Source organism: Corvus brachyrhynchos, unplaced genomic scaffold (assembly GCF_000691975.1).
Source record: "Corvus brachyrhynchos isolate BGI_N302 unplaced genomic scaffold, ASM69197v1 scaffold155, whole genome shotgun sequence".
NCBI classification, from domain to species: Eukaryota; Metazoa; Chordata; class Aves; order Passeriformes; family Corvidae; genus Corvus; species Corvus brachyrhynchos.
The window spans coordinates 478,879-497,613 of record NW_008238434.1 but is presented as its reverse complement, the minus strand read 5'-3'; the positions used below and the strand labels follow the sequence as shown (position 1 = coordinate 497,613).

General features: G+C 42.1%; 1 protein-coding gene across 1 annotated transcript in view; it reads left to right on the top strand.

Moving 5' to 3' along the window:
• Positions 1-18,339: 18,339 nt before the first annotated feature.
• APOBEC4 (apolipoprotein B mRNA editing enzyme catalytic polypeptide like 4) overlaps positions 18,340-18,735 on the top strand; it is an 11,035-nt gene continuing 10,639 nt past the window's right edge. The window contains exon 1 of the mRNA XM_008635406.2: positions 18,340-18,732. Coding sequence (XP_008633628.1) covers positions 18,347-18,732 — 386 coding nt within the window. The 5' untranslated portion in view covers positions 18,340-18,346. The remainder of the gene's footprint in view (positions 18,733-18,735) is intronic.

The following is an 18,735-nucleotide window of genomic DNA, read 5'->3' as shown; positions in this document are numbered from 1 at the left end:
GCGCCCACCAAGCTGCTGCCCACGATCAGGGAGTGCTCCCCCAGCACGCTGGCATTGGGGGCCCCCAGATCCCCCTCCATGAGGAGCCGGGGGCAGGGCTGGCCCTGGGGCTGGGGACCTTCTCCAGCGTGGCCTGTGCTACGTGATCATCGCCGGGGCCGGGGAAGGAGGATCAGCTCTCTCCACTCCGTGTCTGTCCTCCCTTCTCTCCTCCTCCTCTCCCTCTCTTCCCCTCCCTCTCCTCTGCCGCTGCCTGAGCTGGGCGGAGGGGAGCAGGGTCAGGTGTTCGGGCCGCCGTAAGGAAGGAATTTTAAGCTATGCTTAAGTTTAAAAACTTACTTCTACCAGTTGGGAAGTAAGGAAATGAAAGATTTTAGTAAGCCCTGCCCGGCAATCGCCGACACTACCCTCACTTTTGTTCCATATCGCTCACAAAGAAGCCCCCATGAGCACTTCTGTGGATGCTTCAGCTGCAGGCAGCGGCGTGCTGACGCGACGATCTCAAGACACCCTAAAAACCCCACTAACTTCGTTGCCTCCTGACCTGTCTTTAGTTACCTGCTTTTGGGGACTTAGAGTAGGGATTATTCAAGTGCACAAATGTCCGTGCAAGGTAACGAAAGTGCTAAGAATTGAAACAGCTCAGACGTCCTGAAGCCCCACACTAACCTCGGGCGTATTCCTGTTCTTATTTCCACCAGTGTTAGTACCGATGACCTGAGGAGCAGTGCAGGCTCGGGGGCTGTCAGCACTCGCACCTCTTAACATAAGGAACCATACGGAAGCAAGGAACGTTATTTTCAGCTGTGAAACCAAGACTGAGCTGTGTGGTCACAGGGGCCCTGATCTGATCACTTGCCAGGCTGTGCATTTAGTTTATGTGTGTGATCCTGAAGTGATCCAGAATATACAGACTTTGATAACCTGACTCAAGTGTACTGCACCCTACAAATCAAAGTGTAGATTTCCCAAAGTCCTGTGGCTTCTCCTGTAAAACTGCACAGAGCAGTCTGAATGCTTTAGATTTTGCAAACCGTTCTTCCATGTCATAATTTTAATGTGCAGAAAGTGGAGTGTGCATTGAATCCCTCGTGGCCAGCCCAGCAGGTATGTGAGTACCTGCAGAGCAAATTGCCATTGGACAGGACCACCACATCAGCATAAGAAAATGAATATCCAGACACAAGGAATACAAGACCAAAGCCAAAAAATTACTCTGAAATAAAAGCTTTTTTGTGCCGTGATGTCCTGCTCCCACAGTACAAGCACTACCATCACTTTGGATGGCAGTCAGAAAGCAATGGCACTTATTTCTATTTCTTTATTTAAAAGAAAATGGCAGTGAGTTAATACAGTGGGAAGGAGCTCCTGTGTTTGATTCAGTTTGGCTTCTGTTGAATCACGTTTCAGACTGAATCCTTACAGAACACCTTGTGGACAGACAAGCTCAGGACTTTTCCATTCAAGGCAGAGCACAAGCCCTCTCAGAAATTATATTCCTGAACCCTCTTGGCCACTGACAAGTGACAGAGAGAATCTCCATCAGGAAGGAGCAGCAGATGACATCATCCAGTTTAGCAAGCAGCAGAAAGCTGCTTCCAATTTTTATTCATTGGATTTGCCATTAGTCTTGCACAGAGTTAGATTTTCTTCACAGATTATTTTTAGGGAGATACAGTGCCCACAATTTAGAATCATTGAATTGTTTAGGTTGGAAACAATCTCTAAGATCACCAAGTCCAATGATGTCACAGTGAAAGTTTACAGAAGAGGCAGTAATCAGACATTTTATTGACAACTGTCTGCCTTGGGAAAAGGGTATTTCAAGGCCCCTAAAAAATCTGCCTTATATATGCAAACACTGATTATTTAATACTGGAAAAGATAAAAAGCATATATAAAATTTAACTACATTTAAAATCCATTATGTAGTGTACAACCATTTATTTGAGACCAAGAGACGGAGTTCGAATGCACAGGAAAACATGAAGACCAAGCAGGCTCTGATTAATCTAAAAGATGTTTTGTAGAGATTTCAAGGACAGAAGGAAGCCTGAAAATGAATAAGAAGAATCTACAACTCAGTTTAGTAGAACTGCTGGTTTGCTCCTTTAGCAGACTTTAATCACAAAACTGATCTACACCAATGAACCATGTGGTCAACACAGTGTTAAACATTTGGTTCTTTCCAAATCATGTTCAGATGCAATAACTACATTCCTGCCATATTCAAGCCCTGTGCCTGCCCTTTCTACCAAAGCAGAATTATTTGTCTAATACATCTGAGCACTCATTCCCTCCCCCTTGCAACAAGAGAGAAGCACAAATCCACTTGTGAATGCAACTTTACACTTCTCACAGTGAAATGTTATATAAGAAAATACTTTGAGGTCTGGAAAGATCTCATACTGCAGATCATTGACCACTTACAGCCCAACAAGAACTGGCCAACTGTCCACAGAGAAATAAGGTAGTGGCAGAGTGATGATTTTCCCTGGGTTTCAGCTGTTGCTACAGCTGGCACGCAGACGCCTGCACAGGAAGACAAAGCACAAGATCAATAAAGCAGCTGGAAATAAAGAACAGCTCGTCTGACTGCCTCTGCTCAGAGCCTGACAGGAGGAGAGGAGGAAACAGAAGTCAGAGATACCTGAATATGGAAAATATTTGGGAGAGCAAAGGAAAAGGACAAAGCAACCAGGTGATGTAAGAATGATCTCTGACAGCTTCTCCTGGAGAGAAAGAAATCACACAGCCTAAAAGGACAAAGCCATGTATCTGAGGTGTGCATGCAGCTTGCCTTCGCTGGGCAAGGATGTTCCCTGGGAGATGGGAAAAAAACCACCCCACTGTCTCCTTTTTTTTTTTTTTAAGAAAAAAGAGGAAAAACACTCCTTGCATTACAAAAGCTGTAAGTTAAGTCATGGTTTCAAGAAGGTCCTTTCAATGACAGTGCCAGCTCAAGCCATTTCCACTTCTTGATGCTTCAGTAGGCCAGGAGCCAGAACTGGTTGTGTGTTGGTTATGCAAGACAGTTCCTAGTAACCATGCCTTTGTCGTCAACATTTTTATAGTATTACCTTTTTCTGCAAAGCAATGCCACTTCAAGGGCATTACCTAACTGTTAATTGAAAAAGAGGATTCCAGGAGACACTCTGTTCATTCCATAAGAAATACAAGAATCCATCATATAGAATAAAGCCTGTCCAAAGAGACACCCCTTCAATGGATGATGCCTTTGAAGTCAGTGCCTACAAAAGAAAATAAATAAATAAATGTTTCTATTAAGACTATCTCATTAATTGTTATTCATCTGGTTTCTTTAAACCATACTTAGTTCTTGCTTTCTGTTTATGGCACATGCCCTCAATTTGATAACTAACAGGTGCCGTGGGCTACAGTTCTGGAGATTGAAACTAAAAAAAAAATCACATGCAGGTGAGCCACAAAAGCTACATAATGCAGACACTATAGAAATCCAAACACAAATCAGTTTTATACTGTGTTTCTTTGACAGCCCACTCTGACACATAGCTTGGCTGCAGAGAGCTCTTCACCATAGACACCACAGGAGATTCACCTGGGAGTGTTCCTTTACATTGTGCACACCTGAGTTCCAGCTTCCCACTCCATTACACAGTTAGTTTGTCATGGGCTGTTTTAGAGCTTCTTAATATTCAATGCACTGCAATCTCCTGAAGGTCCTTTATGCCACAAAGCACCTCACAGGCTCATATTTCCATCAGCACGGGCAATGCTCCGCACATGCTGTGAGCTAATGTAGAAGGGAGCAGAGGTGAGCCAGGTCTTCCATCTGCCTCATCTGGGATTAATTAACTTGGTTATATACATTCTTTAAATGACTGAGATGTATTATCATTACACATCAGCCACTAAGAAAAGTTGTTGGAATCAAACATTAAATTTCAATTACAAACTACTAACTAATCAAAGCAAACAAAATGCTACATTACACACTGTGTGTCTGCTTTTCGACTGTCTGCAACCTTTGCAAGCCTCACTCCTGTGCAAAAGGGTAAACACTGCTCCCCCCTCACTCTGAAAGATGTGACAATGCAGTTACAGCTCAGTAAAGAACCAGACACACAAGTCCATCATAATCTGTCTTCCTGGACACCAGAACTAAACAGAAGCCTTCAAGTAATTGCAAATATTAACCAGCTTCATTGTAAAATGCCAGAGGAAATGTACCAGAGCTCCCATACATAAAACTAAATTAATGATTCATAAGGCTGCATAATTAACTATACTAAGTCAAAAAATTATGTAGTTAAGGAAGCACATCCAGCCGTCCCTGGCCCTCCGATTTCACATGTGATTGCAATTAGATAGCCATGCACTGTTTCACAGGCTGTGCTGTCCAAAGGGACATCATCTCGGATCTGGGAGGCATATCTCCTTCAGGAACAGCGAGTCCCTGGACTCCCATTGGGAAAGCCTTCAAAGCAATCCTGTGTGTAAAACCAGGGGCACGTTGCTGGGAAAGTGCACCCCTGCTATGTCATGGGGAGAAACAACAGTGGATTGTACTCCCTGAGCCTCTGCCTCCAGAGGTGTGCAAGTAGTGCCTGTGTGCCTCAGAGTCTTAGCCCTACCCCTAGTCACCCACACCTTATCCCTACTCACTCTCGTGTGGTCCTTGGAAATGACCTACAGGAGCAGAGACTGCAGGTCCTAGAACTCGAGTTTCAGTTTCACAGATCACAAAACACCCAGAAACTTCTCTTAAACCGTAAGTGCTTTGAGAGGTCTCCTGTTCCTGTTCCATGCCCACGTGTCCCTGCAGCTTCAGAGCAATATCTTTCTCTAATTTTGTGCTGCAGAGCTCCTCAGTTGCTCACAGTAAATCCTCTCTGCTGCACATTTCAGCAGCTTTGAAGGAAGAAACAACACCCTGGAGTGCATGCTGAGAATATGGTTTTCAGAGGCTCACAGCTCAGTCAAATCAAAGCCAAAACTAAGGCACTTCACAGTTACGGCTATTTCAATGCCAAATTTTAGCCCACAGGCCTCAGCTACTCACACTGCAGAGCTGTTCAAAAGAAGACAGCAAAAACTCTTTATGGAGGGGAAAAATAGTTTTCCACTCTCCTCATATTCACACATGGATGAAATGTTTTTGCTCAAACTTTCCAAAAAATTCACCTTTGAGCAGAGGCCAAGGGCCTTATTTGAACAATTTAAAAACTCTCTGCAAAGAATAAATACTTTAATCATCTAAAAAGGCACTGCTCAATTACAAATTTGACTGTGGGTAACTCTCCTGACATCAATTCCATTGTCATGGGACCAGAATCAACCTCAGTGCTTATGCAGAACTAATAAAAATTATCCCTGCCTTCTCCAACAAAAAGTTATGGAAGACTGAGAACAGAAAGCTAATATATCCAGTAAGCATTTTATCTCTACAGGAAGACAACAGTGCCATAACAGAAAACACCAAAATGCCTAAGCCAAAATCTTCATGTCACATATAAAATAAATCAAATGGCTCTCATATTGTTACCCAAAAGATTGTCTTCACTGTGTTTCAGATCTCTTTTTCTGCACCTAAGTTAGGTTTAATAATTAAATTGGCCATGGCACAAACATGTATTGGGTTGATTTAGCACAGCGCTGATTTTCCCTAATTGCTCTCTTGTCTCCATACACAGGCTGATTCTCCATAGGAAGTTTCTTACTTTCAATAAATTTACAAATTTATCATTTATATTATTGGCTAGTTAGTACTCGATCCTCCCCCTCATTCCCAAATTACTTGCCATGGTTCTTTTCGAGCAAGCTTCAGTTTCCAGAATAATTTAACTATTTGATTAAATGAGTTCTCAAAACTTCCCATTTACAAAAATAACTTGCTTTTTCCCTTCTGCCTTGTTTCATTTTGCTTTGGTTACAGATATACTGCACATATGCCTTTTATGGCCCTGTTACAGTATGCTGAAACAGGATAAATCTCTGTTGGCTATAAGGGTTTTCATCTCCTAATTCTGGCACAGAGTCTTTTTCATTTTTCTTCTTAAAAAATAAATATTTCCTCCCCTAGAAGCCTGTATCACTCCAGTATCCTTTAGTCCAAGCACTCCCCAGAGAACTCTGGGCTTAATAATTATATTGGAGCGTCTGTTATTTAGGATACTGGGCGTACTTTCCCTTCTGTCTGGGGCCTCCTGTCCCTCTGAGTAGACCTTTGCCAGTGAGCTCTGTATTTATATCTAACTAGTTCAAAGCCCAAGGACTTTGTCCCTCCCACCCATTGGGTTATAATCAGATGGCAGCATGTCTTAGGTTTGACTCATTCCCTTCACACACACACTTAGTTTCCACAATGGGTAAATGAAGAGTTTGAATTTATGTGCTGTTCCTACAACAAATCCTAGTGCTCATGTTTTCTTCACCTCTAAGGTTAAAATAACAGGGATAAATTAATCATAAATCTTTGTATTCTTATCATAGTTTATGTTATTTGCTTTTTTAGTCTAAATGATCCATATTAAACTTAAAAACTCTGTCCCCCCTTTACTGTGGGACATGTTTCAGGATACTCAGAAGTTCCTAGACCCTGATTTAAGAAGCCTGCTGAATGTCATATCAGAGAGATCTTCTGGATGCTGGAGACTGGTGCACACCATGGACAGTTTTCTCAGCCAGATTTAAAACAAAGTCTTGCAAGGTTTCTACTGACCCAGGTTTTTTCCCAGCACTCAGGCAACAGTAAGCCAGAGCTGTCATCATTTTTTCTCTTCTTCATTGGGCTAAAAGGGAAATAATTGAGGGGAAGCAACAATTCATCTTATCTGCAGGTCTCTTGGTTTTTTTAATGCTACATTCATTCTATCTGACTTCACCAAATCCTACAAAAATTTTATAACCCTTCTGCAGAGCCCAGGAGGCCCTATTAAATCAGACTACTCCTATTAAATCAAAAAGTTTCTCCACAGATTTCTTTTGAGCAGGGAGGAGCCACAAACAAGAGAATTGTAAACAAATATGTAACAGATAACTCTAGAAATAGATATAGTGGACCCTCTGCAACCACATAATGTTTTTTCATCACGCATATTCCTCAAACAATTAAAATTTTGGGGCTTTACTAACTACCGCGGCCTTGAACACAGGAATCTCTAAATTATAAATTATATCTTCTGAGTGCAGTGCAATAAAATCCAGGTTTGGGGAGACTGGGGTTTGGGGGTTTTGAGTTATTTTTCCTTTGATTGGTTTTACCTCCTCCATCTCTAAAATATCCTACAGTCACATACAACAGTCTGTACAACTGTGACTTGCCTTCTTCAGCTTCCATGAATCTTACTCAGGGGAGTTGCTCTTTCATCACCTAAAAACTCTCCAGCAAGTTCCACCCTTGGAGAAGAAATTCTGTAACTGCTGGAAAACGAGACAAAAGCAGTTTGGAATGGCGGACAGCAACACATTTGCTTTTAATGTCCATTATGTTCTCTCTCTCATGAAATACAACAATTGAGTAAAGTCACGACACAGATAAGGAAGAGGCTCAGTCATGTCCATCAGATGCAGTGCCAGCTACACACACAGTGGCATCATTATATCCACTCTGATTTAACAAATGAGTGCTAAACATGTTTCTTGAAGTGGCCTATTTTGCTTGGGGAGGCAAAAATGCTTTTATCAGCATAAGTCAACTCCAACTTTTTCCCTTTCTGCTGCTGTGACTCTTGTCTTCCACTTACTGCAGACTCTGAGCTTTCCAAAGCCCACATTCCTACCCACCAAATCAGTAAAAATGCAGCATTAAGACTTTCTTTTCCATTCAGTTATTTAATACTCACTTTTAAGACTCCTCAAAACTCAATCTCACTTTTTGACTCTCCTTAGTTTCATTTTAGAAGCTTTTCATCTCTACTGGTGCTTCTTCTCACAGATCAATGGCTACCAGAAGCTCCCCAAGGATAAAGGTCTTGTCTTTAATATACTACCACTATACCCTTGGTAACCCATTTCAAAATGATACACCCAGCTTTGAGATGCACCTTTATCCTGATGCCAGAAATGCATCTGTAGTTCATAACAATGGGACAGAAGCAATATTTCCTTGACTAACAGATGCTAAAAAATGCACAGCCCTTTTTGAGGCGTAACCCTAGTGAGCTATAAATACTTGCTTTTGTTGGTATTTACCTTCATACTTTGCCCTACATCCTTCCCCTTGTTTGTTCTCCCTCTGTTCTGCCTGTTGATTTTCATGCTGTGCTCTGAGACAGACTCCTGCCCACTTGCAGATGTCCTAGGACAGGGCATAAACCCTTGCTATGACCTTTAGGCACTGTTACAGTGCAAGGACAGATTTTATGATGGATTCCTTGAGTCCAACATCCAACACTCCTGGCACTGGTGCCACTGGGATGTAGAGTAATAGAGCACAACTCACTTGAACAAATTATCAACACCTATTAAAAATGCTGTGAATTTTTGGGAGCAGCACACTCCAGCTAAAAAGAAATCTCCCTTGCTACTTGGCTGCTGCTGTCATCCATCTGTCACTTCCTTGAAGTGCTGCTGGTGACTTCAGCAGATTCACTTGCAAGGGAAAGGTGACAGGATTAGATCCACAGGCTGTAAACACTTCACTCCCCTCTGGGATCACCTGGCTTTATTATTATTGGCACATTGTGCTCAGACAGCAAAGACATTCATTTAAGGATACTAGTTTCTATTTCCAGCTCTATTACATCTAATTTTGTTTGAACTTATTTAAAGACAACATTATCAACCCAGGAACAAAAGGCAGGAAGGAGATGGAAGCCCACAATGCTCTAGACAATGACAGGAAACAACTTGTGTTTTGACAGTTCCCCCAGTTCTCTTCCAGATGATCTTTACCAAAGAATTAGATAAAGTCCAAAAAGCAAAATAAAAGCCAAAGGCCTGTGAAGAGGAAATCCTCTTGTATAGGTGCTAAAAGAGCGGAAAATTTTAGAGAAAATTCAGGTCTAGCATCTAGCCTACTGACAACTTACTTAGCAGACTCAAACCCCATCCATTGTATTGGGATGACATACTAAAATGTATTTTCAAGGTTTTACAGAAAGACTTCCTCAACACCACCCAAGACCTTCGAAATTGGCCAAAGTTGAACACTGTTATGCAAAATTGTAACACAAGTTGGCACAGAAGCCACTGTTTTATTCTGCGGAGATCAGCTGGAAACACGGTAATAAACAGGATGGAAGAGCCTCTTTTCAGGGGCATATTATAAACAGTAAATTAATTGTGCAATGTGTTACTATGCTCAGGGAGATGAGCTAGATTGGAAATGAGAACCTAGAGTAGATAATTATAAAATATGCAGTTGTATTAAAAACCATTACACCACACACCAAAAAGTAAAAGGAGTATTAAATTCTTTCCTTTGCATTATAAGATGAACACTGAGAGATCCATGGAGGAAAAGTTACTCCATACTTGTCCACAACTGAATTGTCAGGACATATATATGCACTAGATAGGCAATTTTTCAATCCTTGTATTGCCACATCTGCCTTCTGCATTACAAGGATTTTGCAACATCCTCAAAAATAATGAGCTTAAACATACAATCCTTCATCCACAAATCAGTTCTGACCTGAAGCCACCTTGCTAGAGAGGCCTATTCAAACTGCAAGGCAAATCTTTGGTAATACTGTCAGCAAGAACACCAGAAATAGTCAAATATTACAAAATAATACAAAAATACAAATAAAGTGGTCACCAGTGCACTGAGGAATGCAATAAACTACCCAATGCATTCCTCATCCAGCACCAGACAGCATCAGGTCCCTGTATGCTTCAGTTTTTACAGATTTATCCTGGATTAAACCCTCAACAAGAAGTGAAATGGCTCCGTATCTTCCTCTTCCCCCAAATACATGTCAATTATTCTTTATGGATTGTTTTCTAAACTTTTCCTTTGCAAAGCAAAAAGAAAGCAAAGAAGCCACAACCTTTTTTTAAGAAAAAATGGAGAATTTAAGCGCCAGCCATGCAAGCAGCCAGCCGTGCATTCATCAACACAACGTGGCATGATGTGTCACTTGAGAATTTGGCGCCCACTTAAGAAAAGGAATTCTGCTTATTTTTTGTTCCACTGGCTAGTCCAAAACCAAGTGCAAAGTTGCATAATCCCTCCAATTCTGTTGGAGAAATAACAGTCAGAACCAAGATCCACAGAAGAGGGAAGGGAAAAAAAATCCCAGCCCTCTTTTCTGGATAAGGTGTTATAAATTAAGAAGCAAGAGTTCTGTAGAGAAAGCACTGCTCTTACTCTCCCAGACAGGCTTCTTGCTCTTCCAAGTGGACTCCAGACTTCATGTATTTCTTTTCCTCCCTCCCTCCCTTCCTCCCCCAGCCCTTGATGACAGTATTTGGCAGGAACTTCTAATTTAAAAAAAAAAATCCAGACTGCCTTTGTGCTACTCCAGCAAACCTCTCTGGGGAAAGGATGTTCTTTGCTCAGCAATTCCTGTTTGGCACAGAATGCCAGCATGAGGAAAGCAGCTGGAGTGACTTCCTACTCTCCATTCAGGCCTGGCAGCCTCGGAACAAAGCCTTACAAAAAGAAAGAGTGGCTGAAACCAACAGAGAATCACCGACAAAGAAGTGCACAAGGACTCTGGTACAATGTTATTTCCAGCACTCTCACAACACAGGACTCAGTAAAAACCTGAGCCACCAGAGGCCTGGAAAAGCCAGTAGATGGTTGTGGATGGTTGTGGATAATTCTGTGGCTGCAATCCCAACAGTTGCCATGAAGATACATAAGCATATTGTCCAGTTTAATCCGAATACCAAGAGATTTACTGCAAATGCCTTTCCACAAGCAATTCTAACAGTGCAGCTATCACCGTATCTCCCCAGCCTTCAAGATTATTTTGATGGACATTACATTTTTTTCCTGAGAAGCACAATGTCTATTTACAAGTGCAAGGAAAGCTGAAGTTTAATCCAAGGATTACAGCCATGAGGTCCTCCTAATCTCAATCAGACTGCTCCTAGATCTTTAATTTTAAAATCCATATACTTGTTAATTTCCTTACAATTAAATGCCAAAATCCAAAGCATCTGAGATCATACCTGAGTTCTGGAAGAGACCCAAGACTTAAATCTCCAGGGAAGTCAGGCAAGGCTGATAATTGGGTTCAGACAGGGATATACATTTGGGTTTTTAAGACAGTGATACTGGATAACACTCCAGCCTTGCATTTTCCCCTCTTTTTCGGCTTTACTCATTTCTTCCTTCTAAGGAAAGGTGACCTTTTTACTTGCCTCTCATCACCAATCACATCTAGATAACACTAAGTCTTTACAATAGCCTGGCTACTGAACGTTTAGTGAGGGGGGGGAAGGACAAGATGAAGGAACAGCGTTGCCCCTCCAAGGCAATTTAACTCCAATTTGAAGGTCTGGCCTTTTCCTGAGGCTGCGTCACCACAACACTCACACCGATTGTATCCCCATAACAGGATGGGTCTCCTTCCTCCTCTCCCACCTCCTTTTCTTTAATCGCCATGGATTTCCTTCCTTGTAACCTTGTTGCCAGCTCTCAGCCTACTCAGGGGACAAATGACAAATTCCTCTGGTTCAGTCTGCAGTTGAGGGACGAGGAAAGCAGTTCCTCCAACAGTATTTAGACAAGAAGAATGGAAAAGAAATATTCCAAAGGAATATTCAACTTTATGTTGATTAACATAAAAATACATTAAAGGAATGCCCTGCACGTAACATACAGGACATTAATGAACTTGTTCCTACATGTTTAATCAAAAATCTTAAGAAAATATGTGTATCACGTCCATGTTATGACTAGTTCCAGCATCAGCCCTCTCCCTGTACAATCCTATGGCAGCAAATCCTCTGCCTGTGCTAACTTGTCCTCCCTAATCTTTGTTGGTCTCTGCTCATACAAGAACAGAATACACCCTGGAGTATGGAACCCCTTCTCAGGACATTATTGTGCTTATTGTGCTGCTGGAGATGTATCTTATCTAGGTCACTGTTTTGCCTTTTCCCACTCAAGTATTTGAGGAATTTCTTTACAGTCTCCTTTGATGTAGGTATTCAGGCCAGCAACAGTGCAGAGAGGGGAGAAGGGTATCTTCAAAAATGTTTAATGAAGACCAAAAGGGATTTTTTCCAGTCTATCATGTTTCCACCGCAAACAAAGGTGCCATTACAGCTGAGAGAGGGCCTACACAATGACAGCTCAAAAAGGCCATTATGGCTCTCCAATAATGGATTATGAACATACTTTTGTTTTAATCCTCCATATTTCAGCCATAAACCCAGAGCAGTAAGCCCATGGCAGGCAGTTGGAACTACATGACTTTTAAAGGTCCCTTCCAACCCAAACCATTCTGTGACTCCCTGACAGTCTATTTACCTCCTGCAATTAATTTGTCACCCTTAAGCCAATTTCCAGAAGAAAAATGCCAGCAATCCCCAAGCTACAACCACAGTTACAGCTGGACTGCAGCTTCCCAAGCTGAGACAACTTTGGTGGAACACGTGACATATCATAAATTCCTCCTCTGTCAAGAAGGTGGTCCTGCAGGTAGGGCTGATACAGGAATAAATTTCCCCACCAGCTGTTTTCTTCATAATAAGGGGGGAGAGGTGGGGGGGTGGTGGGTGTAATATATATACATATTTGTGTGTGTATTTTTTTTCCAGGGCTGTTGTTTTCTATTAAGAAGAACCTCACAAAGATGTGTCATTTCCTAATTAATAATAGGATAATTATTATCTACACAGTCCAAGCGTAACTTTAAAAAAATTATACTTTAGAGCAGTGTTTTCACTCTGTGATTCAATATCATTGTTAATATACAAAAGGTCATGTAGAATGGGGCAAGTGAAGTATAGAACATTGTTGCCCAGCAAACAGGGGTTCTTTCATGGAATCATGAAATGGGTTGGAAGGGACATTAAAGATCATCTCATCCCACCCCTGCAGGGACACCTTCCACTATCCCAGGTTGCTCCAAGCCCCATCCAACCTGGCCTTGGACAATTCCAGGGATGAAAGGGATGCAGGAAGGGGATATAATCACTGAGAGTCACTTGGAAAGGGGAATGTGTGCAGCAAAGAAATACCTGCAAAGCATTGGCCTGTTATTTGGTACATAAGCAGCAAGGCAAAATGAAAACCCCAAAATATTCAAATTTACTAAACTGTCTGAAGAAACACTTTCATTAAATCAAACACACAGCAAGTACAACATATATATAGGAAAAGAAATACATCTTGCCTTCACCTGTGCAGTCTGACTCCATTTAGAGACAAAGCTGCCAGAAGCAGCTTAAACCCAAATTCCATATTGATGTAAATAAGGATCATACCTGCATCACCCATAGAACAGCCAGAGAGGCTACGAGACCCTCAGCTCCTGGGCAGGACTTGCCCACCATGGGTGCTGCATAACTCAGGCAGGTCTGGGAGTCTCCAAATGCCTGAAAATGGGCACATAGAGTTGCCCTACACATATCACAGGAGTTGGAGTGAATTCCCCTCCTCCATACTGGATACATCACTGCATTCAACCATGACATAAAAAAAAGTTGGCTTTCCTTCCTCTTAAAAAGGGAAATAGCAATACTCTGAAATCACATGGCTTCCAGGCAGGTTCCCAAGCATACTTTTTTTCGTTGACTAAAGTAATGCCCAACAATGGCAATTGAAAGCAGGTTTTCCTACACTATAAAAAGTCTTATTCTATTAGAAAATAGCAGGTCTTAAATTGTGTTATTTAGCCAACACTCATCCCTGCATAGTGAAAGAATATGGGGTATCCAGATAGAGAAGTATGAGTTGTTTGGGATGCCCAGGCTCACAGCCTATGGTTAAAGCATCCCCAGCAACTCTGGGTGTTCCCAAAGAACACCCAACTCTGTCTTCTCTTTTTCCCTGACATACAGCCAGTGTTTTTCAGTTTGATAGGAATTGCCAGGCAGCTGCTTTGGAAGGAGGAGATGGTAGGTGTAATCACTGCCCTGGTAATCAGGATTTGCATGGTTTACTCTCTGAACAGAGTCACAACTCCAGTGGGTTTTCTGCCAGCACAGCTCCCCTCATTCCTAGGGAAGGGCCCGAAAGGAGACAGGTGGAAATGAGATCAGATTTGGACTGAACATTGGTGCAATATTCTACATGTACAAAGCTCATATATCCTACCAAAATTAAGATGACCATTACTGTCTGTCTCATAGCCACCACTTTCCCTGGTCCTGTGCTTCTGGAAACCATCTGAGCTCCACTGATCAACATGGAAGCAAATCTGTGTGCACAGATCATTTAATCGTTTGACCTCAAATCTTAAATTATGTTCTGAACTGGTATTTTCTAAGAATGAAATATGTCTCTTTGAGTCCCAAGAATCATCTTCATTTTAAAAGGAAAGAAGATGAAGCAGATTATATATATATAACATATATATATGTGTGTGTGTGTTATAAATATATATATGTGTGTGTGTGAGAAATACATAATATATGTTATGTGCAATACATGAAAGGTCTCTTCTCCATCCATCGCTAAACTTTAATTTTGTTCCTCTGTATTTTCTATCTGTAAACACAGGCCCTTGGCAAGTTCCCTGGCTCTTTCATAGGGCAAGAGGAAATCTGTCCAATTGTTTGACAAACAAAGCATCCCGATAACACTTTATAATTAATATAGAAGAATTTCTCCACCTATAATCTCTGGTGTGGCCACACTCAGTATTTTTTTTAAATAATAAAAATCCTGGGTTATTTCCTGTAATTTTTCCTTATGATTTTTGCTGTCCTAAAATTTAACCTGGTTACCCTGTCTGTGGCATGTAAATGTCCTTATTTGTCATTCCCCTTACAGACTGCTTGCTGCTCTGTAGGTTTCAATTCTACTCTTAATAGACAGAAAAGGGGAAAATAATTATTTTTAGGCATAGAGAAAGGGAAACAACCAAGATAATGAAGCCCTGGAAAAATCTCTGGAAGTGAGGTGATAATTCCAATCACTTTGAGACTAAACAAGCCAGATGAGGCAGATTTGGTGGAATAGTTTTGTGAAGGTCGGACTTTCAGAGGAACCCATGCAGGAAATATTCCCAGCTCAGGACCTAAATCCTGGCTAATCTTTATGTCCCCTTGGCAGAGTGCAGAGCACCAGGGCTCCACTTTGGAGCCAGGAGCAGCGCTCCTGTGGCACGAGATATCCCACAGTCTCATGTTCAATGAGCTGGAGACTGGGCAGTGTGGAGGCAGGTTATGCCACCACAGCATGGGTTCAAATTGTCTGGATGTGGTTATGAGCAACTGTGGACAGATCTTGCTTCTTCCCTCATATGCTTTGTTTCTTATTTTTAAAACCTTAGGGCTGCACAGGAACGTCGAGTCTCCAGCTGATTATGGTACCATGTGACTGCTCTGGACTTTGAATTCAGATAAACTCCCTACTGAATGAAGATGTGTAAAATGCTTTCAGCAGAGATTATTTTGCACCAGGCTGTACTAAGAAATGCAACAGAATTTCAACACTTGCATTTCAGAGGCACAAAAGAGAGGAACCATCCTTGTCCTGAGTGTAGCGTTTCAGGGGAAGCTCCAGAGCCCTTTCCCCATACACACAGCAACATTTATACCAGCCTATGGAAGCAGACCATGGTTTAGTTTGGGGAATTAAACATCCTGATTCCATGTAATGATGCATCAGTTTCTGTCTAATCAATGCACACAACTTTGCTTCCAAAAGACATCTTCAGAAATCCCAAAATCACATATTTAAATCAGTAAGATCAGGTCCAAACTGGCCACGCTGGGATGGATCAGAATTTCTGCATGCTTTTTAGCCTAAAGAGATATCAGGGTTTGTCTAATATTTGGATACAGAAAATCCCAGCCCTGATCATTAGGGTGTTTTTCCATAGGTGCAGAACATATGGCTTGGACCCTGGCTCACTTCCAGATGGAGTCATTAGGGACTGTTTTCCCTGTGGTTTTCACTGGATAAAGCATTCCTCTCCACTTCCTCCTGTGAACATTTGTATCTTGTTGTGGGGCACTAATCAGTACCTCCTGCCTGCTGCCCCAGAGAGGCATTTTAGCAAGAAGTGAAATATTTCTTAAAGTTATAATTATATCCCTGTCCCCTCCAAATATAGTTGGGAGGGGCAAAGATAGAATTATAATTTTAAATATCATTTGAGAGAGATAGAGATAGAGACAGAGATATACACGGATATGTTAACATCATTTTGGGTTCCTAGGGATCTATCAGACACTATCTCCTGTATCAGAATGGTGGCTCATGGAGAGGGACAGCACTGGCAAAGGAGCCAAAGGCCAATGTTGCACGTCCAGAAATGCGCTTGGGTAGTGGGAACATTCTTCCAATTAATCCATCCAATAGGGTAGTTTGGGATTTGACTCCCATCCTGTAAGGATGTGATGCTGTTGACTGAGGAGATTGAAAATTTGATGGGTTTTGATCAGGGAGAAGCACCAACCAAAGGAAAAGTGCCAAGTTTCAGGGGGAGATGTAAAATTTCCAGTGCCTCTGGTGGAAAACCTCTAGAGACACTTAAACGGAGCTCGAGAAGCAATCGTCTCCATCCAGCAGAAAACGACACACATCCCTGAGGTACGACATTGCCATCATGTGGCCATCACAACTCTGCAGGAGCATCAGCAGGGACGGGAGGAATCGGAACTTTAAAAAAAAACAGATTAGCAGCTTTTTCAATAGTCTTTAGCACTGACAGCCTACAGGAGAAGTGGCGAGGGGGTGACACCCTCTCCTGACATCCCTCTCCAAAGAAAAACACTCGTTTCTTCAGACCTCCCCTCCTTTATGCCGGGGAGCAGAGGCATCTTCCACTTCCTGAGGCACAGCACTGCCAGGGTGATGTTGCACTGCACAGAATAGAGCACAACTGACCACTCAAAATGTACAGAAACACCAGAAATGACAAATGGAACATTCCTGATGTCAGGAAGCCAATCTTTAGGAGATATCTGAATGAGAACAGCACAATGGCCTGGATCACGAAGGAACTACAGCACATAAATATGTGAAAATATATGAGGAAAATATACAGAAGTTAGTGTAGAGTCAGGAGTGGAAAGCAAAGCAAATTAATGAAATGAGGAATTTAAGGGAAAAATTAAATACTAACAGAGGGAATGCAGAAGTGAGCTGTAATAAAATATGCAGATGGCAAAGTTTTACAGTGGAGCAGCAACAGAATTAAACAGGATCCAGGAATGATGAGGGGCAATGAGAGCAGCAGTGAAGACAACTTCCTGCTTGAGCCAAAAGCTGTTCAACCCCGCAAAATTTGTGTTTGCCCTCCTCTGCCACCCTGGCACAAAGCATGATTGAGCTTACTCATAGAATGGCCCACTGCTCCCTGGAATTATAGCCTCAGGGAGGGGGGCACAAACTTCCTAAGAAAGGGAAAGCCTTGGTGCAGAAGTACAATATGAGTTTTCTGTTCAGCTGGCACATCAGGCAGATAAACACACAAATCATTTGGAAAGAAACTCAGTTGGACATTGCTTAGAACACCCAGATTTCATCTATAACAATCTTGTAGCAAAACTTCACTACTAAAAAAGGGCAATAGTATCACTTGAGAAATGAAAAAAAAAAATTATTGACAGGCACAGAACAGTAGCTCAACTCCCACAGTTTGCAAAGGTAAATTCTGTTTGTGTTCCTGTCTCCCAGCACCTGGCACCTGGAAACACCTGCTGTCACCATCTCAACTGGGGCCAAGCCCCTGCACTGGGAAAGATCCTTCTGCACTGAACTGCCCAGACCAGGGAGGAACCTTCTTCTGCATCACAGAAGAAAGATTGCAAGAGCCCTAAAGTGGAAACTTAAAAACCCACTGAAGGAAATCAGATAAATATTTGCTATTACCCTGAGCTGGACCTGCTGACATGGTAATTACACCATTTTAATTTCTTTATTTGTTGGTGTTTGCATGTTTGTTTTGCCAGATTGAATCATGGAATCACCTGTAACAATCTTGAAAAGGGTGGCAGTTTCTATTGTGCAGTTTCTCCTCTCTAGGGTAAAAGAGAAATTTTTACTCTTTTTTAAGCAAAACCGCTGATTTGTGAATAATACCCCCAGGCTCCAAGACTTTTTTTCCTCTGTGTCATCAAGTTACCATATGCTGCTACAAGTTCCAGTAGCTTTTTGAAGAGACTGTACACTATTATTTATGTAGTTTAACTGCAAAACAAATTGAAGGTTTGAATTAAAATATTACTTTTTCATTTAGGACTGTGAGCTCTATAGCACATAAACTGGGAGCGTTTTCGATACAACATGAATACAGGAGAGAAAACAGTTTTCCAAGAATTTCTGACACACCAGGGCACTGTGGTAAAGACCTGCTGCTGGCCGAGGCAGACCCACGTGTGTGCCAAGTGTCCCTACCACATACGGACAGGGGAAGAAGCCAGAGTCCTATACAAAGAATTCCACAGGGTCTTTGGCTTCCCGCACAGACCCCCAGTGACTCCCCAAAACAGGCACCTTCTCTTCTATGAGCTGAGGAGCTTCTCGGGCAGAGTCCTCCAAAAAGGCCACGCCACAAACTGTAGTGCCCAAGGCAAGCACCCTGAGGCTGTGTTGTTCGAGACTGGCGCTTACCTGGATGCAGTCACAGCTGTCTGTGCAAGCATCAGCTGCATCACCCTCTACTCCAATTTCTC